Source organism: Hippoglossus stenolepis, chromosome 4, assembly GCF_022539355.2.
Source record: "Hippoglossus stenolepis isolate QCI-W04-F060 chromosome 4, HSTE1.2, whole genome shotgun sequence".
Classification (NCBI taxonomy): domain Eukaryota; kingdom Metazoa; phylum Chordata; class Actinopteri; order Pleuronectiformes; family Pleuronectidae; genus Hippoglossus; species Hippoglossus stenolepis.
Genome location: NC_061486.1, coordinates 2,391,720 through 2,414,480, shown reverse-complemented (window position 1 = coordinate 2,414,480; position 22,761 = coordinate 2,391,720). Strand labels below are relative to the sequence as shown.

The 22,761-nt window shown below is 44.0% G+C and overlaps 2 protein-coding genes across 2 annotated transcripts in view; one reads left to right on the top strand and one right to left on the bottom strand.

Annotated features, from left to right (window-relative positions):
- Nucleotides 1-417: 417 nt before the first annotated feature.
- On the top strand, nt 418-10,224 carry zgc:152863 (uncharacterized protein LOC562658 homolog). Its single transcript, XM_047339669.1, has 5 exons — nt 418-813; nt 5,278-5,390; nt 6,585-6,785; nt 8,395-8,539; nt 8,636-10,224. Exons 2-5 carry the CDS (start codon nt 5,291-5,293, stop codon nt 8,955-8,957), a joined length of 768 nt encoding a protein of 255 aa, XP_047195625.1. The 5' UTR covers nt 418-813; nt 5,278-5,290; the 3' UTR covers nt 8,958-10,224.
- A 1,381-nt stretch (nt 10,225-11,605) lies between these two features.
- Nucleotides 11,606-22,761, bottom strand: part of hif1al (hypoxia inducible factor 1 subunit alpha, like) — a 14,915-nt gene continuing 3,759 nt past the window's right edge. The window contains exons 2-15 of the mRNA XM_035154693.2: nt 18,516-18,706; nt 17,653-17,846; nt 17,043-17,127; nt 16,574-16,686; nt 16,154-16,338; nt 15,918-16,024; nt 15,515-15,662; nt 14,696-14,976; nt 14,297-14,442; nt 14,124-14,219; nt 13,571-13,719; nt 13,381-13,492; nt 13,181-13,298; nt 11,606-12,997 (exon numbers count right to left, since the gene is read on the bottom strand). Coding sequence (XP_035010584.2) covers nt 12,930-12,997; nt 13,181-13,298; nt 13,381-13,492; nt 13,571-13,719; nt 14,124-14,219; nt 14,297-14,442; nt 14,696-14,976; nt 15,515-15,662; nt 15,918-16,024; nt 16,154-16,338; nt 16,574-16,686; nt 17,043-17,127; nt 17,653-17,846; nt 18,516-18,706 — 1,993 coding nt within the window. The 3' untranslated portion in view covers nt 11,606-12,929. The remainder of the gene's footprint in view (nt 12,998-13,180; nt 13,299-13,380; nt 13,493-13,570; nt 13,720-14,123; nt 14,220-14,296; nt 14,443-14,695; nt 14,977-15,514; nt 15,663-15,917; nt 16,025-16,153; nt 16,339-16,573; nt 16,687-17,042; nt 17,128-17,652; nt 17,847-18,515; nt 18,707-22,761) is intronic.

Sequence of the window (22,761 nt, the reverse complement as noted above, 5' to 3'; positions counted from 1 at the left end):
AACAGCTCAGACCACAGGACGCTGTGTCGGTGGTCGGTGTGGGTTTCTGTGCTGCAAGAACAAAGTGAAACTGAAGTCAGGACTCAGCTGCTTCTCACGTTCTTTAGTTTACAGTAAAACCTTTTAGAGTCAAATGTAGAAAACAGGATTAGTGTTTAACCCATAGACTGTAAAAAAGAAATGTGAGGCTTTTATTTTACAAGGTTTGCAGTCATATGTTTTAATTGGTATCTATTAATATGTTCATTTGTGTGTGTGTGTGTGTGTGTGTGTGTGTGTGTGTGTGTGTGTGTGTGTGTGTGTGTGTGTGTGTGTGTGTGTGTGTGTGTGTGTGTGTGTGTGTGTGTGTGTGTGTGTGTGTGTGTGTGTGTGTGTGTGTGTGTGTGTGTGTGTGTGTGATGACGGAGGTGGGCGGAGCTTGTTGGTCCTCAGTGGCCAATCAGAATCCAGGGTGTCTCTCTCTGACACAGCTGATCGATGAGTCAGGAGCTTCAGAGAAAAAGGTTCCACTTGTTGCTGAGCAGCAGAGAACAGCTGATCACTGTCAGAGAACAAGAGAACCAACCAGAGAAGATCAGAACCAGAGAAGAACATCTGAACCAGAGAACCTCCTCAGAACCAGAGGACAACAGAACCAGAGAACCTCCTCAGAACCAGAGATCTTCAGAGCCAGAGAACATCAGAACCAAAGAACCTCCTCAGAACCGGGGAACAGAATCAGATTCGTCTTCACGTCCCGGAGTTTTCCCGCATCGACTCGTCTCCGGAGCTCCGGAGCAGCAGCCGCCGCCGCCGCCTGGTTCCCGGTGTCAGGTGAGTCGTGTTCACCGCTGAAACCTCCGGTACTCACACACTGATGTGCCGCTGTTTACCTCCACTGTCCCCGCTGAGAGAGACAAGCACCCAGAGATAATGCATCTGTATTTAATGATGATGTGACTTCATGCACAGCATCACTAACTTCTATCAGATATAAAAACCCGTTCATTCAAACGGTGTTCGATCCCCCTCATGTCATCACATATTAGAGAAGCTTCTGTTGCTGAGGAACAAAGATCTTCCTACAGGATCAAGCTGTTTCTATAGATCCAGGTCAGCCTGCGGTGACATGTGGGCTTCACACCCTGAGGAGCAGGTCTCAGGAGTCACTTCCAGATGTTGAACTGATGTTCACTGGTTCATTCAAAGGAGCTTTCAGAGCTTCTTCACCAGGTTTACAGACAAACTCCAGGTTTTCTTTTCAACTGAACCAGAACTGAAACAATTAGTCCTTCAATTTACAGATAAACCACCATTTTGGACGATCTGGTCAAAAATGATATCAGATCAAAATGTTCATAAGAGACGATATTGATAATTATTAAGATACATGTCACTTTGTTATTATTGTTTAAAGTCCTTAGTGCAGGTTGTGGTTTTTAATACAACAAAACATCTGACAAATCTGAGGTCCATCAATAAGGTGCAGTTTATTAATATATATTGGACGTTTGTTCTATTTTGATGAAAATGAAATTGCAATAATTATTGATAGTTTTATCATCCATTGCTGCTTCTTCTCTTTTCTATCGTCGTGAATCAGTTTTCTTTGACAATTAAAACCAAAAACAACCAAACCTGCCAGTTTGGAGGTTACTGGTTTTCTTTCTCATTTCATGAACAAAAGCACTGATCAAAAATATTTGTTATTGACTGACTCTGAAAATAACTACAGCCTCGTTTAAATCTGCAGTGATCTCAGCTTCATCAGTTGTAGGTTTTGGATCCTTACGAGTGAACACGTCTCCGGCTGTGACCTCAAGTGGCTTCACTTGACCCAGAGATAAGACTCCAGTGTGACACATCAGCACTTCGCTGTGTCACCGTTCAATTCCTTAGAACGTTATTTATCTCTGTGCAGATAATCACACACAGAACCTCCCTGGTCGGTGACCACGTGGGAGGTGAGAAGGTCGTTCTCGTTCATGTTTTGGATGAGTTTGGTTTATTTAGTTGTTTGATGATCTGATCGGTGAGACCCAGATACGGCAGCTCCGTCTTCCAATCACAGACTCTGTGAGGGCGGCGCTCATATCGGAATATCTGGATAAAAAGGAAGTGGAGACACGTCGTCCATCTTTATTTACAGTCTGTGGTCAAAATGAACATCAGTGTCTGAAGCTGCGGGATTATTCTGTATAAAATGCAACTATAATCTGATTTTGTTTTATAATAATAACAGTTATAAACTCAGGATATCGTTGACTTCCTGCTGCTCATCATCACAGGCTGAACAAAGCTTCCTCTTGTTTTTCATTGAGAGACTGTTTATGAGACTTTATGACTTCATGAGCTTAAACTTTAACCAGAACTTCACTTTGAACGCTGAGAGTTTTATGGTTTCTGTCATAAACCTCATTGATGTCAGTGTGAGAATTGTGTTTGGGTGACGTGAGGTTTTTGGTGGGTTTACTCCCCCCCCCCCCGCCGCACTGCATCCCTGTGACCTGTTAAACGCAGCCTCAGCGTTTCCCCTGTGTTCTGTGCATGTGCATTGTGAGTCGTGTTCGCTGAACGTCTGTGTCAGACACACTGAGCAGTGACTGTGTCCTTCAGTTTCATTAAATCCACTTGTATCTAATGCAACTCAGTGGGTTCTGAAGGCGCAGTCGGTGCGACACAATAGGATGATTCACTTCCTCTTCCCCAAGTGTGTTCACATACTGGTAAAGTATCAAATACATTTGGTTGCATAAAAATGATGTCAACATTGATCACAGACATGAAGCAGAGTGGAAGTCTGAAACTTAACTAACGTCTCATTTTAATCAGGTTGAATCAGATGATAATCCTGTTTCCTTTCACTCTGTTCAGCTCATAAAATATAAGTTCTAACCTCAGTGAACTCCTTTTTTTTCAAATGTTTTATGAGATTGTTAAAAAGAAAACTTCAGTTCTATCTGGGTGAGACTAATATACTTTAAAGAAGTGGCATCGGATCGACACATAGATTCACACTTGCTAATAATGGACCCGGCAATTCTTATAGAATTAGAGAATATGAAATTATTAAGCTGGTAAATGTTGTTGTTTTTATTGAGCCAATAATGAACGTATCCTCCGGTTAATATTGTATAATCCTACGTGTAAAAGGTGGATTCATGTTTTCTGCAGTTGCTTAAACCTGGAGTCAGTTATTAATAAATGAGAGAACAAAGTGTTTGCACTTGTTTGTTTCTCATGTTCAGAAACGCTGCAACGCAACAGAGCACAAAGAGCAAAGTTCAGAGTCTCCTGATCAGCTACTGATCAACCAGACGCCAGGTGTGGCTCAGTGGCTGAAGAACAACACGACTTGGTGTCAGCGTCACACAGGTCCTGCAGCACCTGCCTGTATCTGCAGCTCCTTCTCAGACATCAGCTGATGCAGACTGTGCTGTGGTTTTGATTTCCGTGGTTTTTCTGTGTGAAAGTTTCTGCAGGTGGAAATAGTTTTTGTCGTCTGGGTCTTATCGTCGCCCACTTTAATCTCCTGAGCTCCCAAATCACTGATGTGGCTGGAAACACAAAGTACATCACTTCCTGTGACCCAGACAGCGTTTCAGAGAAGGAGCCAGAAGAGTGTGAACAGCAGAAAACATTACATCATTCAACATAAACACAGTGCGATGGTTGTTTGACACAGATAGGTGATGAAGGTGATGAAGGTGATGAAGATGATGAAGGTGGATGAGAGCAGAGAAGATGATAAAAACTCGGTTACAGGGGAAAACCCTTTCTAAGCTGTAACAGAATATCAAATTTCCCCCAAAGTATGAATTCACCTGCAGAGAAGGTCACAGATGTGAAGTCACCTTCACTTCGGTCTTCACCACTTCTCATCAGAGCAGAGGCAGGTTTTCAGTGGACGCTGAAACCAGAGGGAAACATTTAAAACCTTCCAGAACGATGTTTGTCGTGTTTCTGATTGTTCCGGTGTTGATGCGTCACGTCGTCTTTCACACAAATATATTCATAAACTCAAAAATGAAAATGTGGCCTTAATGTTATTGTGACGACAGTGAAGATCATCGCAGCAGCAGCGAGTCACATGAAGAGGAAATAATCAAACGTTCCAGAATTTAAAATATCACAGACATGATGAGTGAGATACAGACGTCCCACGCAGCCTGTGGCCATGGAGTGAGTGTGAGAATGAGTGAGTGAGAGTTTGTGAAAGTGTGGGTGTGTGTGTGGGTGTGTGGGTGTGTGGTGGGGGTCTTCCCTCGCTGATCCTGAGATGACTGGCATCTCTCTTGACATGAAAACACAGTGAAGTCAGCAGAGCGCAGCCACACCAACATCTTCACACACTGAAACACTGAAACACTAAAAACAATGAAACACTGGAACACTAAAAACACTAAAAACACTAAAAACACTGAAACACTAAAAACACTGAAACACTAAAAACACTGAAACACTAAAAACAATGAAACTCTGAAACCCTGCGGTGAAGGACTGGCTCTGTTGTCACTGCAGCCACTTTATCACAGGAAGTGAGTGTCTGTGAGACGAGATGTAGAAGAAGAAAGACTGTGGGTCTTTGTGGTGAAGAGTTTCTGTTTCAACAGTATGAAGTTTTTGTTGCTGCTCAGCCGCAGCGTTGTCGGATGTGAGCGTTGGTCAATATGTGTCACATGTTGTCACATGTCACCTGTCAGTCAACAGACTGACAGGTTCTCAGTCAGAACAGAAGACGAAGCCGGAGGAACCTGCAGGTCCCGTTTACATGTGAGAGACTTGCTGTCACCTTAATACAAATTACTGTTTATATTTGTATATTCATGGAGTTTATGTTTGTTTTGGATCCTTTGTTTATGTGAACATTTGTTTGACTCATTTCAACGTTGGTTTTAAGATTCATTGTGCTGTTCTTTCAAGGGTTCAGATTTTATTAATGCGTTTCGACGTCTGTGTTTGTGTTTGTGTTTGTGTGAGCTCGCCAAGACAAATTCCACTTTCATCTTGATTCTTGACTCTAAATAGTTTTATTATTTTATGTCTGTTTATCTGTAATTTGGTGTTTTGCTATAAATGTCCAGATTTCAAATTGTCTTTGTGATGCTGTTGTCAGTTTCCTCTGAGGATTAAAACAAACAACAACAGCTGACAACACACTTTGTGGAACAGCTGTGATGTCATCTACACCACCTCACCGCTCCTGACAGTGTCCTCACAGTGTGGGTGTGTGTGTCTGTGTGTGTGGGTGTGTGTGTGGGTCCTTCCCTCTGACCTTGTACCTCTCTGTGTCTTCAGGAAGTCTGGTTTGATGTCGGCGTCAGTTCTGCGTCCATGTCTGTGTGGACGTGTCAGTCTGGTCTGTGGACTCCTCCTCCTCCTCTTGGCCTCGTCACCGCTCCTCGCTGCAGGTTTGTTCATATATATATCTGCAGTTAGACGTTCCCCTGGTCTGGACTCCAACACACGGTTTAATCAACTTCATCAAACTGTTATCATGACTGGTTCTGAATCACTTACTGAACATGACGCAGCGTTTCCCAAGAGGCAGGTTTGAAACAGTCGGGTTCTTCCTCTTTGTCTCTGGAGTTTATATCATGTTGAACTGAAGTGTTCTGCAGACTCTGTTGTTCCTGTGGATCTGTTTCTAACTACAGGAATAACAGAACTGTTTGAATTATTTCTCTCTAATCTTGTGAAACCAAATCAAATTGTGGACTAAAAATATCTACGACAAGTCTCCTGCTCTCAGTTTGGATGAGATTTATCTCCTGCAGCTTCATTTGTAGAAATCCTAGTGATTTTCCACTTGACCAACTCTTCACATGTAGATATTTGGGCTCGATGAGCTTGTGGAGCAGAAATCATGATTCTACAGATGCAGACTTTTGGTGAAGAAACAGAGGAAGTGAGTAACGGAGCTGGATGTTTGTTACATGAGAAGAGAAGCCGGTGTTATGATGCTGGTGAATGAAGGCAGCATGAAATACACCGAACCCTGACCCTCGTGTCCTCATCTGTTGACAGTGAAACATCACCTTTCTGTCCTCTCTCCCACTCGTCTCCCAACAAACAGACAGTTTGTCCTTCAGGTTGACCTGGTGTCTCGTTACAGAGATCAACAGTCCGACGCTGCTCAGGACACGATCATTTTTTTGTTCTGCATTTTCTGACCCAGTTAAATCTAAAGCTGAAGTCACTGTTCCTATAATTCAAACAGATTTGAATCTCTGAGGGTTGGAGGCAGCTGATGGGGAGAAAACCACCTACAGATTGTGTATCTTCTTCTTTAAAGCCAGAGGAGAACAATGCATGTGGCTTTTCTTTCTTTATTCAAGAGCCTGGTGCAGATGTTTCACGCTCGCACAGAAGCAGCGTGAGGAGAAGAGCGGAAGCTGCAGCGCAGGAAATCTGAAGCAAAATATCTGAGTGCAAGTGCAGCACAAGCAGATCATATTTAAACCCAAGCTGTTTGAGTGCAGGGGAAAGAGAGAAGAGGATTTAATATTAACACCAACTAATATCAGTGGTGTGAGGTAGAAAGCACTGTTTATTTTAAAATTTCAAAGTATTAAAAGCTGCTCTCATCTGTTGTGTGTGTGCAGGCAGACTGAGTAACTGCACCCACCCGCTGGTGCCTGAACATGGAGGTTTCCGCTGCGACCCGTCTCCGTGCCGAGGTTTCCCTCAGAAGAGCTCCATCCATTTCTTCTGTGAGCCCGGCTACCACCTCACCAAGACCCGCGTCTCCAGGTGTCGCCAGGGGAGGTGGCAGCCTCCGGTACCTGCCTGCATCCCCATCAAGGGTGAGACCCGAGACTGAGTAACAACTCATGTAGAGTTTATAGATGTGGAATATAACTTTCAAAGTATCTGTTAACAGGTGACGTGCAGATACAAGTTACGTTACCTTTGTGTTTTCACATCAGGAAGAGAAAAACTAAAAGTACTAACTTTCCTAAAAAAGCTAATCCGAGGAACCTCCACAAATGTAGCTGTAGGTTCTGTCCTGAACACAAACATTCAGGTCGGTAGTTCGATTCCCTCCCATGCTTCAGCTGCCTGCTCTCTCTGGAGTTTGGATGAAATCATCCTGACGACACGCGTCATGTGACTGAAACATTCCTTCCTCTGTTAGTCAGCGGATCTTCCTGGAGGACTCGTCTCGGGACGTTTCCCAGCAGCAGCATCACAGACCTCTGTTTATGATCCGCTCGTTATCGCCTGTGACTCATCACAGTGTTGATCCAAACAGGCTGAAGGCAGGTTCATCATTTTGTGACAGCTCCTCTCTGTTTTGTTCAGGAAGCACTCGGCGTGTTATTGTTCCAGAGTTCGATTCCCAGTGAGGTTACAGACACTTCACACATGTTAGTGTTCAAAGAGTGTCAGGATAATAGTTAAGTTAAGTAAATATCCTGTGAGCAAAAAAGATACTTACTTAAGGGGCTTCATACAAAACATTTGTGAAAAATCATTTAAACATGTTTCTCAACAAAAGTGTCTTTTATAGATTTTCACCTTTGATTTTCATTTTGGGATCAAATGAAACGTAATAAACACAATGTTCTAATCTGTTAGTTCCTCTCCACTATATCAGAGAATAGATATTTTGCCTGTGTTTAATAGTATCTGATCTTAATATATGTAAAAGCAATATGGTGCAGCAGCAGCAGCAGCAGCAGCAGGTTGAGTTCCTCTTCTGACCCACTTCACAGGAACACGCTCCGTCTGTCAGAAGCTTCACTTTCCTTCAGACCAGTTCCCACTTACTGTCACCATTCACTGAAACGTGCTGCGACAGGAAGTCGGGGGGAGGAAGTGGGCAGAGCCGCTGTAATAACCATTAAACATTTCCTCTTAGTCAATGCCATCAGAGCCTCATGGAAACCTGCCGCTGTGTTATCATGATCACAGAGGAACCACAGAACTGGGCTGAAAAAAGCCTCATAGATCTTATATCTGATAATCACCACAGAATACCTGGGGTTTCCGCTGTGAGGCTTCTTTGACTGCTCCTCGCCTCAGTTGTTTTAAATAGTTTTTAATTTTTTTTTTTATATTTATGTTGCTGATGATCTATTTATTTGATCTTTTAAAAACATTTGAAATAAACTAAACTCTTAATTTCTGATCGATCAAACAGCTTGTTTCTTCCAAAACTCCCCAAACTATCGCTCTATATTTGAATAAAAAAAGAATTATTATATTGTTGATTAAGTTTCTGTTGATTGAGTCGTCAGTAATTACATTGTGTTTTAGCATCATGCTGTGCAGACATAATAAACGCATGCAGCAGGAGGTGTGTCCTCAGAAGACTCAGGGTTGTGTTTCTCTGGACGACCGCTCAGTTCCTCCTGCAGAGTTGTGTAATTCTCATCTGTCTGTTGTTATATTTCTGCTTCTCCTCCTCAGAGAGTCCTCACATGAACCCTGATGACGCATCCAACGACTCGATGCCCAGCATGGCCACGACGGCGGTGGGCGTGTCCATCTTCCTGCTCACCACGACGGCCTGCCTGGTCGTCAAGTCCCGGCTCTACCCCTGTCAGTCTCACAGGTGAGAAGAAGATGATAGACGTCTTGCTTATCAACGTACAAACAGGTGAAAACACAACCTCCTCGGCAGATGGAATAATTCTCTTTCTTCCATCAGCCGTCGTTCCTCGGACCAGCTGGACCTGATGGTGGACGGACTTCCTGTCTCCCTCCCCTCCTACGAGGAGGCGGTGTACGGAAGCTGGGGCCAGCGCCTCCCCGCCTGCTCCGCACCTGGACCCACCCAGCTCCTATTGGCCCAGGAGGCTCTGGGCCACCCCCAGTCGGACGGCAGTCACCGCCCCCTGCTCTCCTCCCACAGCCCCGACAACCCCCCACCCCCTTACGAAGCGGTCCAATCACTATGTCCCGCAGGCAGGATGAGTGAGGGGGAGGGTCTGCAGCTTCATGTCCCTCTGTCAGATGACAAGGACACTTGATTGACAGGCTGTCGGCTTCACATGTGACTGAATTCCTCCCACGTGGACTGTCGGCTGTGAGATGATGATTTTGATTGACAGCGACCTGCTGCAGTGTTTCCTCTGCAGATCACAAACTGAGAACTGACTCCTGATTGGCTGCAGCTCACCAGCATCCCACGCTACTTTAGACCAAGCTGATAAGCTCTGATTGGCCAGTCGTCACAGAGACCTAACTGAAGAGGACTGTATAGTGTTGATTGTACGAAGTGTGTGTGTGTGTGTGTGTGTGTGTGTGTGTGTGTGTGTGTGTGTGTGTGTGTGTGTGTGTGTGTGTGTGTGTGTGTGTGTGTGTGTGTGTGTGTGTGTGTGTGTGTGTGTGTGTGTGTGTGTGTGTGTGTGTGTGTGTGTGTTTTCAGTGTTGTTCTGGAGACGTTGTCCATCCTTCCCCTCAGTGACGGGGCCGATCCAGGTTTCCTTCATGAAGTCATGTGGTACAGGAACCTGTAGAGTTTCCATGGAAACCGAGTCTTCTCCATCTCTCACTGAGACGTTTCTCTGTGCAGCAGCGATCTGACACCAGCGTGGTGCACGGACACTCTGTGAGACATGGTGTCGTGAAACAACAGCCTGTTGGGATGTGGGTTTTTAAATCAACATCAAATTTTTATGTAAAGCAGATTTCTTAGGGACTTGAAACCAAACAACAGTGTTCTTATCAAATCAATTATCCACATGAGATTTACTTTAAAAACAAAACAGCCCAGATTGTGACCAAATCAACGTGGAACCGACTCGTCAGTGATCAGACTCTGGTTCCCTGGTTCCCTGGTTCTCTGGTTCTCTGGTTCTCTGGTTCCCTGGTTTCCTGGTTTCCTGATTCTCTGGTTCCCTGGTTCTATGGTTCCCTGGTACTATGGTTCCCTGGTTCCCTGATTCTCTGGTTCTATGGTTCCCTGGTTTCCTGGTTCTCTGATTCCCTGGTTCTCTGGTTCCCTGGTTCTCTGGTTCTATGGTTCCCTGATTCTTCCTGGTTCTCTGATTCCCTGATTCCCTGGTTCTATGGTTCCATGGTTCCCTGGTTCTCTGGTTCCCTGGTTCCCTGGTTCCCTGGTTCTCTCTGTGACTCCTGCAGAGCGACCGACGCCTTCTTAGACCCTGAATGTATTTAAAGTTTCATTCTGTGATAAAACAAGAATCTTAACTATAATATGAATTGTAATATTTACAACATGATTATTTGTACAATGTGCACAGAATGACATGATGAATAAATGTGGACATGTTACATCCTGGTCTGGTTTGTGATTGGAGGTAATTTGAGTCACCTGAAGTCGTTGGTGAGGCAGGAATCAGGAAACAATCACATTCAGAGGTAAAAGAACACACACACACACACACACACACACACACACACACACACACATTGTACATTTACATTGTGTTGATAGAGCAACAAATGTTTTTATCACTTCCTGAGCAGCAGGGAATTATTTCCCAGGAAACATGAGTGTGATTCAATCAATCATGAAATATAATGAAAGCCTGATGAGTGAGGGTTCAGATTCAGATTCTTTCTTCCTCTCTGTGGAGGGAGGAAGCTCGTCTTCCTCTCTGGGCGTGTTTGACTGGAGCTTGACAAAAAGGAGAAGTTTGGGTTGGACGAGTTGTTTTCAGGAAATAAAAAGGAGAAGAGCCAGTTTACAGTAAACACTCAGCTGAAGTTACAGTCTGATGAATGGATGAATCAGGACGAGTCATTGACAAAGAGAAAACAGAAGTCAAGACAAAAGTACTAAAACTGTTCTCTGGTCTGGTTTGGAAGTTGTCATTTCCACTTTCTGATGTTTTTCTACTCGAAGTTTCTGGAAATATCTTTATTTCATCCCACGAAATTCAATATCAACAATGAAAACATAAACCTAGTGGAAACATATTTTATACATGTTGAAGAAGAGAAGTACATTCCCCTCAAAAATATAAATGTATACATAAAAATTCACTTGGTTTAATTGCATGATTTAAGTTTGCCAAATATTTACTTATCTTCACATTGAATCTTCTAACAGCTCAAATACACCTGAAGGATGAATTCAACCATTAAGACGACTGGTGGAAGAACTCAGATTCTTTACCAGAGAATAAGTCAGGATTTATTTCTCGTATGGAAAATAAAAGTGTTAATTTGCAGTGAAATGGCCTCGAGCGGTCATGTGATCACAGCCTTCGATGGACGGACGATGTTTCTGCAGCTGAGACCAGGTGAAGGTTTGATCTGTGATCCACTGATTTAATACAAAAACCTTTTATTCTCTGTACAATTGTGATGTAAAGTAAAAGCACATTTCAGATAAATATCTCTAGAGTAAAACTTTCAGTATCTGCCTCTGAAATGCAGAGAAGAAATATAAAGTCGCAGTAAAAAATACTTAAATACTCAAGTTCCTCTTGTGAAAACTACAGTACTTGAGTAAATGTGGCAACAATATTCAGTTTGGATTTGTTTGAGTCCTTTTCAAGTTGCACTGACTCATGTGATTGACTCTTTTTGTCTTTTTCTAGCAGGTCATGTGACCTGATGTCCAGGTGGATGTTCCTGAGAAGATGAATCTTTACTAAGTCTAACCTGAGGTGAATGTTTTATCTCCACACACAGATCACACAGCAGCTTCTGCTTCAACAGCTTTATTCAGAACTCCAGAACACAAACAGGATGAACGGATACAAATAAAACAGGTTTTGTTTCCTCCCTCATTAAAAATCCACAGGGACGTTGAGCAGATCCTGTGTTTTGTGTATTTCACTGGAGGACTCGAGGCTCACGGAGCGAGAAACAAACGGTTCAGAAATAAACAAGATGCTCTTTCACAGTGAATCACATTTTGCTGTTTGAGGCTTTATTTAGAGTCTGAGGCCAAAACAACAATCCTCCACATTTCAGTGTAGAAACAAATCACTGCCTCTGAAAAACACCACGTTCAGCTGATATCACTCGAGGCACAGTTTGTTAAAAGTCGTAAAATTCAAACGTATAGATGATAAAAACATGAATACTAGTGTTTAATCAGAATATGAACTCTGCTGTTTGTCTCACTGACAGTTAATCAGGTTATAAATGTACTAATATGAGAAAAGCAGAATTAAATCTGCAGAGAGCGACATGTTTTGTTTGATTCCACTGTCACGTGGGTTCACAACAGTCACAGGTGACGTTTACTGATCTTCCTCTGAGAGCGCTCGCCTCATGTTGAGCAACAGGAGTGTTTGATATGAGATAACCCCCTCCCCCCCGACATCATCAGGAGGACAAACACACACACACACATGACTGACCTACAGGCGACCGACTCATTTCACAAAACACAGTCATAAAATCCCCAGATGAAAACTCTTTACAGTAAATGCATCATTGAATAAACAAAGATTATTATTATTATGAGTGTATAAAAAGACGTACAAATAAGCCACTGAAACTCGCTTGTTTGTTTGTTGTGATTGTTTCGGAGAAAGATAAGTTGTCAAAGCCGAGCATCATGGGAGTTGATGATTTCTTACATTGAAAGTTTAAAGTTACACTAAATTTAGCTGCATAGAAAAACACGTTCCCAGATTCTCTTCAAATCCAGCACCACCTGCTGTCCATAAGAGAGATTGACCCTTGATAATTTCTCACATGAAATCATTGATAAACATTAAAGTAGATGGAAAACGCTCAGATTCAAAGAGTGGACTCACACACCTGATCTCCAACATGTGATTGGCTCTCGCTCCACAGTCAGAGAACAATGAGGAAACACATTAGTGGCGTTTCCTGGTTGAGCTGCCGGCGTCTGGTCGACCCTCCAGCAGAGGAATGCAGCGTACGTGAGTCGATGTTCTGGTGCGTGCATGTTTGTGGCGTGTTGCGTTTGTATATGTGCGCTCTGTGGGCGGCTGTGGATCCCGGGGCCACGTTCTCTCGAGCGCCGAACTCCACAACTGACGGGAGCTCCATCAAGTCAAGGGCGACAGAGGTGGCGGCAGGTCCGGAGGGCGAGGTTCGAATATGTCCCTCATCAGAGCTGGAGACAAGAAACAAAGATAAACATGTTAGGTTTGACTAAAATATCACAAACTTAAAGAGTCTGATACTCAAAAGATTTGGTGTCATGTGACTTTAATAGCCCTGATTTTAACATGTGATCTGGAAGATGAAACAAAAGGTGGAGATGCAGAGTAACTTCCGAGTGCGTGTGTGTGTTTACCTGCGGTTTCACAAAGCCCCTGAACGCCTCCTAAAACGGGGTCTCTGTCTGTGAGCAGCTGACTCCGCCCTCCTGGGCCCAGGTCTAGATCTGATTGGTCGGGTTCCTCCAGACAGTCCTGAACATGGAGATCACAAAAGAGTCAGAAGCCTTAAAATGAAACCTGGAGGTGGAAAACGTGGAAATAGAGATGATCTCACCAGTAATCTGTGACTGAGGAAAAGTTCCTCTTCTGTTGTCGGAGGAGTTTGTTTCTGTCTCTTGTCCTGAATCCTCAGCTGAGACGGAAGCTCCTGGTCTCGGTTATGGGCCCTAAAGAGAAGAGAGCGTCAAATATCTGTGGGTTTCTTATATCCAAGGTGTAATGGTCCTGAGACGAGTCTGTCGCACCGTTTCCTGCTGAGTGGAGGAGTCACAGCTGACGGTTCGGACGGAGGTTTGTCGTCTTCCTCAGACAAACCACTGAAGACGCTCAGCTGGAAGTCGTCGTCCATCGAGATGTACGGAGCCAACATGTCCAGATCCATCGCCTCCATGTTCTGAGAGGACACACATTTACTCTCAGTCAAAATAACTAATTATAATTATATTAATATTGAGGTGGGGAACTTTCAGCTAGTTTTAAATGGCCTAATGTTTTCTTTCAGGATAATGAAACTTTTCTTTACTATTATTATTCTATTATTTCTATTGTTTCTATTGTTTCTATTTTTCCAGCTCCCAGATTTGAAGATCCTCTGAGGTTCAGGGATCTCAATAAGGATGAAGTACTTTTTAAATTGCACTAATTATATTAAATTAATTCTCTCAGAACCTTGTTCCAAATTTTAGCTTTTGTAGTTTTCACAAACTTTGGAATAGATTCCTAAATCTGTGTTAGATTCTTTTCTGAAAAATAAAAGTTTAAAATTAAGAGCTGATTCTTCTGGATGTTTTTTCTTACCTCCACTGTCTTTTCTTTCTTTTGACCATTGTCTGGCCAAATGGCAAAGAACCTCTGCACCTCGCTCGCGTCCATCACGTCGTCCTCACTGGGACACTGAGCGAGACAAAGAAAGAGAGAGCGTAAAGATAAAAAACTTTCAGCTTTTGAGTTTTAAAAAGATTTGTATTTACCACATCAGGATCAGGTGACGAGGGTGGTGTGATGGGGTTGAAGATGGGTGTGAGGAGCTGTCGCAGCTGTGGCGTGCACAGATCCTGAGGGTGGTCGGGCAGCAGGTCCGGGCTGAGCGGACTGACGAACGACAGCTCCACAAAACCTGACGGAGACAGAAAACACAAAGAGCTCAGAAACACAAAAATCTCTCAGCTCTGCTTCATGTCAGGATGTTAAGATGCCAAACCACGATGGTGAACATGGTAAACTTCAGCATCTTAAAAGTCTTCATTCGTCTTAAAGCAAAACAAAGTGAAACACCAACTGAACAAGAGTCTGACTTTAACTTCTTACAGTACAGTAAGAGAAGTAAGAGACGTGCTGGTGTAAACATGAAGCCAGTTGTCTGTTCTCACCTCCCGTCAGTGGTGCGACGGCGTCTGTGTCGTCATCAGCCATCTGGAATGGCTCCTCCGGCATCTCCTGCGGTTTGAAGAACAGCTCAGTGGTGCTGCTGGGATTCGAACCTGTGTCCTCAGTCTGACTGCAGTTGGTTGGATTTTGAACGTCAGTGTCACAGACATCAGGCGTCCCACAATCCTCTGGTGTGAGCGGCGGTGAGTCGGGTTCCGCTTTGGGCTGGAGACCACAACGGGTCTGCTCAGAGGAGAAGACGACGTCGGGGTGCTCCACAGAACTGCAGAAGAGAAGAGGGGAATCGTGTGACGCACGGAAAAGGAAGTTTAGCTATTTAACAAATGTGTAAAAAAGACAGGAAACATGTTTTTATATTCTACAGAATCTATTTAGTTGTTTCTTCCTCTGAGTGGATGACAGGAGGTGTTCAGTTTAAAGAATCACAGAGATGATGACGTCTGACCTACTGAGCAGCCGCGTGGTTTCATCACCACACAAGTCAGATCTACCTCAGGTTAAACACCAGAGGACGCTGAGGTGCAACCGAAGATTATTGATTTCATTATAACAACCAGTCTGACAGAGATTAAATATGATGGTTACACAACTTCTCTCTCTCTCTCTCTCTCTCTCTCTCTCATATATATATTTTCTCTGCAGATGCTGTTTGTTTTGGAGACACCTCATCTGAAGCGTCGGCCTGCAGCGCTGCACTTCCTCCGTGTGTTAGGTTGGTGTTTACTAAAGGACGTAGTTTTCTCTTCACATCTTCCCTCACTTCTTCCAGTTCTGCCCAGTTCTCTACTTCTCCAAAGTACCTGAGTATGAAGTTGAGGCAGACGACGGCCTCTGGCTGCGACGTCTTGCTGCTGTAGAGAACAGTCGCCTGAGTCTCGGCCCAGACGAAGCCGCCGCTGTTTGCCAGGAAGCGGTAGTGACTGGTGCTGACCTGACCTTTGAGCAACACTGGATGGACAACATGGACAAAGAGGAGATGGACAACATGGACAAACATTAAAGATGTAACTGTGGCAAAGCCCAGCTCAAACTCTTATGTTTTAAATTCAAATAAAGATGAATACACTTTCATTCTACATTAAAAACACATTAACCTCAGAAATATGCAGATTTTCTTACAGCGGATCCTGAAAAACGTCAGTTATTTTCATGGCTTTGTTCATAATCACTTTACTTTGTGTATTTTTCTGCACACACACTCACATGTGTGCAGGCTTTTGGTCACGTGATCGGAGTCGAGCGCGTGATGGAACGCGTAGGCCGAGCGGCCAATCAGATCTTCAGGTTTGTATCCCACCAAGTCTGTAACCCTGGAAACAAAAACAAGAAACAAGAAAACTGAAATGAGTTTCTGGTGTTTTCTCTAACACCAAGTTCTTCTTCTCTTCCCTCTCGTCCAAACGGAGGAGGTCGGAGGTCAGGGCTCGTGGTCATGGTACCTGCCCTCGCAGTGTGTGAAGCGCAGGTCCATGCTGTGGCGGGTGAGGAAGGTGCACGTGTCCAGAGGGAACTCCACGCTGGACGGGTGAGGGATGGGCTCACACAGCAGGGTCATCACTCTGGCTGCAGGGGGCGACGTGGAGCCGCCACCATGTGGACCCATGTGACCTGTGCAGTGAAGAACCTGCAGGAAGAGAGAGAGAGAGAAGTTTAAGATGAAGGAGTTCGGGAGAAAGAGTTTTGTTCTAACTCTAATAAACTAATTCTAAATATTTCAAATAAAAAATAACAGTTTTTTAAAATCCCCCAAGTTACAGAGAGGTAACTTTGTGTGTGAAGTTGTTCAAACGCCAACAACTGTACAACAACACTGTGTAAATATAATAACATATTATAATAATATAATAATAACACAGAACCTTCCATGTCGCAGACTTGATGTTGACTGTGCGCCCCCTGCTGGTCAGTGTGCTTTTCATTCGCAGGAAGAAGTTTCTCTCGTCGTGATGTTTCTGTTCTTTCTTACTCGAACCTGAAAACAACACGATAACGTTCACACACGATTATTGACTCAAGTTCTTTCTTTGAGGTTTTGCTTCCAAACTGTGACGTTGATCATTCATAACAATTCTGTTCAGAAGTTGCAGAGCAGTTTGTCGATTGCTGATAAAACAAATTCTCTGTATTTAAATCCCTTATAATAATACAATAATAATAATTTATTGTATGTTGGTAACTTAGAGCATGAGTTTAAAAATACTGGAAAGATCCTGCATCTGATCTTCTCACGTGACCAAACAAGGATGAAATGAATGATTACATGTTAGAGCGACTTTACAGAGGACTCTGTTTATCTGTTTCTTCCTGTGATGACAGAGTGACACTGACCTGGACGTAGACCCAGCAGATCCCTGAGCTCCTCCTGGTCACACGGATGAACTAAGTCATAAACACTCTGACCCAGCAGCTCCAGCTGTGGACCACAACAACAGCATCTGTCACTCACACACAGACCTGATGCCTCACGTCTCTTTCCCCTGAGAAATGATTCACCTGAGTCAACTGGTTCAATAGTTACATGGATATATATGGTTATATATAGTTATATTCATTTTCCTTTTCTGTCTTTCTTTTTTAAACTATTTGTTATAACGTTCCCCAATTAAATCGAATGAAACACTTGTGCAGAGGGTGATATTTCTGTGAGGTGTTGAATCTGTGCAGTATCAGAGAGGAGGACACGTCCCTCAGTCTGTCTGTATCCGTATCCTAACATCATTCAAATAATACACTTGATCTCAACACGGAGCCATACCCACTCTGACAAAAGAAACACGACAAACCAGCTGAGCCGACAGCGACTGAAGGAAGCAGGCGAACACACTGGTTCTAATGGTGTGCGTCATGTTTCTTATTGTTTAAACCAGTTCTTGTTTTTCTTTCTGTGGTTCTAGTGTTGTTCTAATGCTCTGTGCCTCAGGATGCGTTCACACTCTACCTGTGTGATGCCGATGTGTTTGCTGACATTTTCCGTCAGGTAGATCATGTCCCCTTCCTCCGTCATCACCATGATGAAACCAGCCAACGTCTGAGGATAGAAAGCGTCGATTGGATCCTCCTCTTCCTCCTCTTCCTCGTCTTCCTCCCTGTCGTCGCTCTCTTCCTCTTCAGACTCCTCTTTCTGATTCTCACCTGAATGAACAGTTTGATCTATTTCAGTTTGTCTCTAATCACCTGTACATCAGCGCGCAGCCGCCTGGCTGTTCACACGGGACGAGCATTTCTCCGCTGGTCAGCCCCATAGACTGTATATATAAGGTCAGCCCGCGATTCTGCTTTCTCCGCTTGTTGTTGTACCCGTTGAATGTCGGGGTTCGGGGTAAATGATGGTCTTCATACCCCCCACCTCTCTTTCTCTCTCTGTCTGTCTGCTTGTGTGCTTGTAGTGGATGGGCAGAGGGGACATTTAATTATGTGATTGGGAAAATTAAAACTCCAGGACAACAAGGGAATACAAAGTATGGGATGCATATTTGATAATTTATATCATATAAAATATGTAATTTATATCGTTTAAAATCATGAGGGGAGAGGGGGGAGGGGGGAGCTGGCTCATTAGCATTTAAAGGAACAGGCAGTCAAAACAGGTCACTCTGTGGAGGGCTGTTTTATACAGGGTGAAAAGGAGCTGTTTGAAATGATCCTTGTGGTATTTTGACCAAAGTATGTTACAGACATTTCATTAAGACCCCAAGGAACCATATCAACTTGTGGTAAAATGGGCATGCTATGTCCCCTTTAAAACATAAATACAGCTGTCAGCAAAACCACTGGTTCAAATCCAAACTGATCGTCCCTTACCGGGTCGCAGGAGGTGGTGCATGCGCAGGAAGCTGAGGGCGACCCTCATGATGGCAGCCTTGTCCAGGTGGGTGGACACCTTGCGGGGGAGCGGCAGAGTGCGGGCGAGGTCATAAAACACCTCGGTCTCCTGACTGCGTCGACATCTGGCTGCATCACGGGAGCGCAGCTTCCTCTGCTCCGTGCTGCCCCTGCAGGAGGACAGAGGGATGAATAAATATGAAACAAGGATGAAGAACATCGCTCTATATGAAACTTTATAAAACACAGACGTTGACCAGCTGTGCAGCTAAAATAGGAGATTCATAAAAACATAAAACAAAGAAGACGACAATAAGACATCGAATAAGGAAATTAAAACAATAAAATAAGATAAAACTAAATAAACAAAACTGTCTCAAACTTTCTCTATAGAAAACCTTCTGTTGAATAAAATGCATCAGGCAATACGACAGTTTCATAATGACATCATTAAGATATCATTTATACATGATTATCTTGTGTTGTTATTCCGACACTATATGACGTCATCATGACATCATTCCTACAATATGAGGATAAAGTATTTCTCTTAGCTTTGTCTTATTTATTCATCTTTGAAAATGTGTTTTTCGAGCCATATTTTCTTTATTTGACTTTTGACTGACCAGCTCCAAACGTTTATTATCTGTTGATCAACTCCCAAGATATATTTCCACCAGGTTCGGTGAAAACAAAACCAAAAAGATTGAGGAGAAGGAAAGGGAGTTTGGGACGACGGGGTGAGAGAGCAGATCAGAGGAGAAGAAGAAAAGACGTTCGGAATAGAAACAAACGTGGGAAACTGAGGAAGAAAAACAACTGTGCAAAAAAGAAAACTCATTAAATGTCAGTGAGGAGTTGGTCTCACTCCTACTCTCACTTTACTAAAAAACAACCCTCCTCTGTCACGTCCATCATCTCCACACGTTTCTCCTCCACTGAAGACTAAAAGGTTTTCAACGCTCAGTTTGACATAAGACGACTAAATTATGAATCCACTGTAATGAAATGGAAGAAAACCCTGAATCCTAAAACTGTAAATTCACCTTGTGTGTTTGTGTTGTTTCATTCAGCTTTAACACAACTTTAATAAGTGTCTTTTCAAGTTGAATTAAAGCAAATTAAAGTATTTAAATCAACTGAATAAACGGAAATCTGGGATCAACTCAGATGAGCGTCTTCAGGACTTTACACACGTCAGTAGGAGCAGTTACTTGATATCCAACAGCAGCTTGTTTACAATATATATATATACTGTATATATAATCTATAATCAACAAGATCTTAGTTCTTCTCTTTTCAAATGTTTCTAGTTGATTTCTTTACTGGATTTGCAGGTCTTTTTTTTTTAAAACTATTTTAAAGTCTAATCTAAAATCTTCTTCCTCGTCCTCAGATCTTCACTTTTGTCCTGGGAACTTGTTTTTCTTCCTCCCTGACATTTCTGCGCCTCCTCTTTCTAAAGGCGGAGACGTGACGACCTCCGTCTCTGCGGCGGATAAGAACCGGGCTTCAGCTCCATGAGCATTCCTGCATTTTTTATATTTAGTCAAAGTGGGAAAAGCACAAATCGCAAAAATGTCCAAAACTGAAGAGAACAGAATGTTAGTTATTTCAGCCACTGGGAAAATGTCCAGCTCAACCCCCCCTCCCTTCTTTCTTCCCTCCCTCCCTCCCTCCTTTCTTCCCTCTCTCTTCTTCCCTCCCTCCCTCCCTCCCTCCCTCCTTTCTTCCCTCTCTCTTCTTCCCCCTCCCTCCTTTCTTCCCTCTCTCTTCTGCCCTCCCTCCCTCCTTTCTTCCTTCTCTCTCTTCTTCCCCTCCCTCCTTTCTTCCCTCTCTCTTCTTCCTCCCCCTCCCTCCTTTCTTCCCTCTCTCTTCTGCCCTCCCTCCCTCCTTTCTTCCTTCTCTCTTCTTCCCCCTCCCTCCTTTCTTCCCTCTCTCTTCTTCCCTCCCCCTCCCTCCTTTCTTCCCTCTCTCTTCTTCCCTCCCCCCTCCTCCTTTCTTCCCTCTCTCTTCTTCCCTCCCCCTCCCTCCTTTCTTCCCTCTCTCTTCTGCCCTCCCTCCCTCCTTTCTTCCCTCTCTTCTGCCCCCCTCCCTCCTTTCTTCCCTCTCTCTTCTGCCCTCCCTCCCTCCTTTCTTCCTTCTCTCTTCTTCCCTCCCTCCCTCCATTCTTCCCTCGCTCTTCTTCCCTCCCTCCCTCCTTTCTTCCCTCTCTCTTCTTCCCTCCCTCCCTCCATTCTTCCCTCTCTCTTCTTCCCTCCCTCCCTCCATTCTTCCTCGCTCTTCTGCCCTCCCTCCCTCCTTTCTTCCCTCTCTCTTCTTCCATCCTCCCCTCCCTCCCTCCCTCCCTCCTTTCTTCCCTCTTTCTTCTTCCCTCCCTCCCTCCTTTCTTCTCTCCCTCTTCTTCCCTCCCCTCCCTCCTTTCTTCCTTCTCTCTTCCTCCCCCTCCCTCCTTTCTTCCCTCTCTCTTCTGCCCTCCCTCCTTTCTTCCCTCTCTCTTCTTCCATCCCTCCCTCCCTCCCTCCCTCCTTTCTTCCCTCTTTCTTCTGCCCCCCCTCCCTCCTTTCTTCCCTCGCTCTTCTTCCATCCCTCCGTCCGCCCTGCGCTGCTTTGGCCTCGATCAGAAAAACATGTGCTGACGAGACAGAAACAGGCTTTTATTTCATTCTCCTCCACACACAGTGTTTTTGCTCAGAGGGAGATTACGAAAAACAAACTTCATCTGTTGCATCAAACTACAGAAAGAGTCACTAGGGCAGAGTTCAGACCGGCTGAAATCAAACTACCAATAAATGATTAAACAGCAAGGACACGAGATTAGAGCCGGTTCAAAATTAACTTTCAGTTTTGACTTTAAAAGAATCTGCAGGCGGCACGAGGTCGAACACAACCCACCGAACATCAGCACATTAGATCTAAAGGTTTTTCAGTCATGAACAGAATCATCACACTGTCACAGGACGACGGACGTTTCACATCAATCCTCCTCAGACTCGCTGCATAGTTCAACGTTCTTTAGTTTTAATTGAACACAAAATATTCAGATTTTCTCGCCACAAAGAATAAAAGCCCACAGATCCGGATCCCCACCAAAATTTTACTGGTTCTTCCTCGGTCATGCCTGGTACGTGAAACATGGTCAGACAGAAGCACAAAGTGTTCCAGACTCTGCACACACACACACACACACACGCACGCACACGCACAGCACACGCACACACACCCTCACACACCTCACACATACACACACACACACACACACACGCCACACACGCACGCGCACACGCACACACACCCACACACACACCTCACATACACACACCTAAAAACATGCACACACACACACCCTCACATACACCCTCACACACCTTCCCACACACACACAAACACCCTAAAAACATGCACACACACACCCTCACACACCTTCCCACACACACACACACACGACTGAACTTCAATGTATGTAATTAATTTATGTTTTTTTTCTTTTACTGAAGCAATAAACACAATGTGAGAAAGTCTATTACAACATCGTTATCTATGTGTAATGGCTTTTGCACAAAGGTTCTCACAGACACACAAACACACACGTGTCACACTAACCTTCTTATTGCAGCCAGGATACTCTGGCAAGGACCACTTTATTTGTTCAGGGTCAGATGCTGTTCATCTGCCAAGTGTGTGTGTGTGTGTGTGTGTGTGTGTGTGTGGACACATGTTGGCATCACAGAGAACATTAAAGTTCACTAGTCACGTTGGCTGCTCCTCAGAAAAGTTTATTTAAAAAGTGAAATTAGTTATTATAATTATTTGAAAATTGCAAACTACAAATCTACAGGGAAATCAAAGAGTGAAGGAGCCACAACACCACAAATATTCAGAGGTGTTGTGCGATACACAACATGTCAGCGGCTCCTGACACAATATCACCAGTCAAATGTGTTTCTATATTCGACGAGTGTCACATCTGAGGGGAAGTGGATGTAAACACACACGAAGGCAGATCACACAGATATAACCATCATCACACACACACACACACACACACACACACACACACACACACACACACACACACACACACACACACACACACACACACACACACACACAGGCATGTGAAGACACATTGCAGCGGTCAGACACACCCGTATCAACACAAGCCAGCAACTTCCAGAAACACACACATGCACCGTCTGCCTCAGACAAAGCGTCTCAGACCATG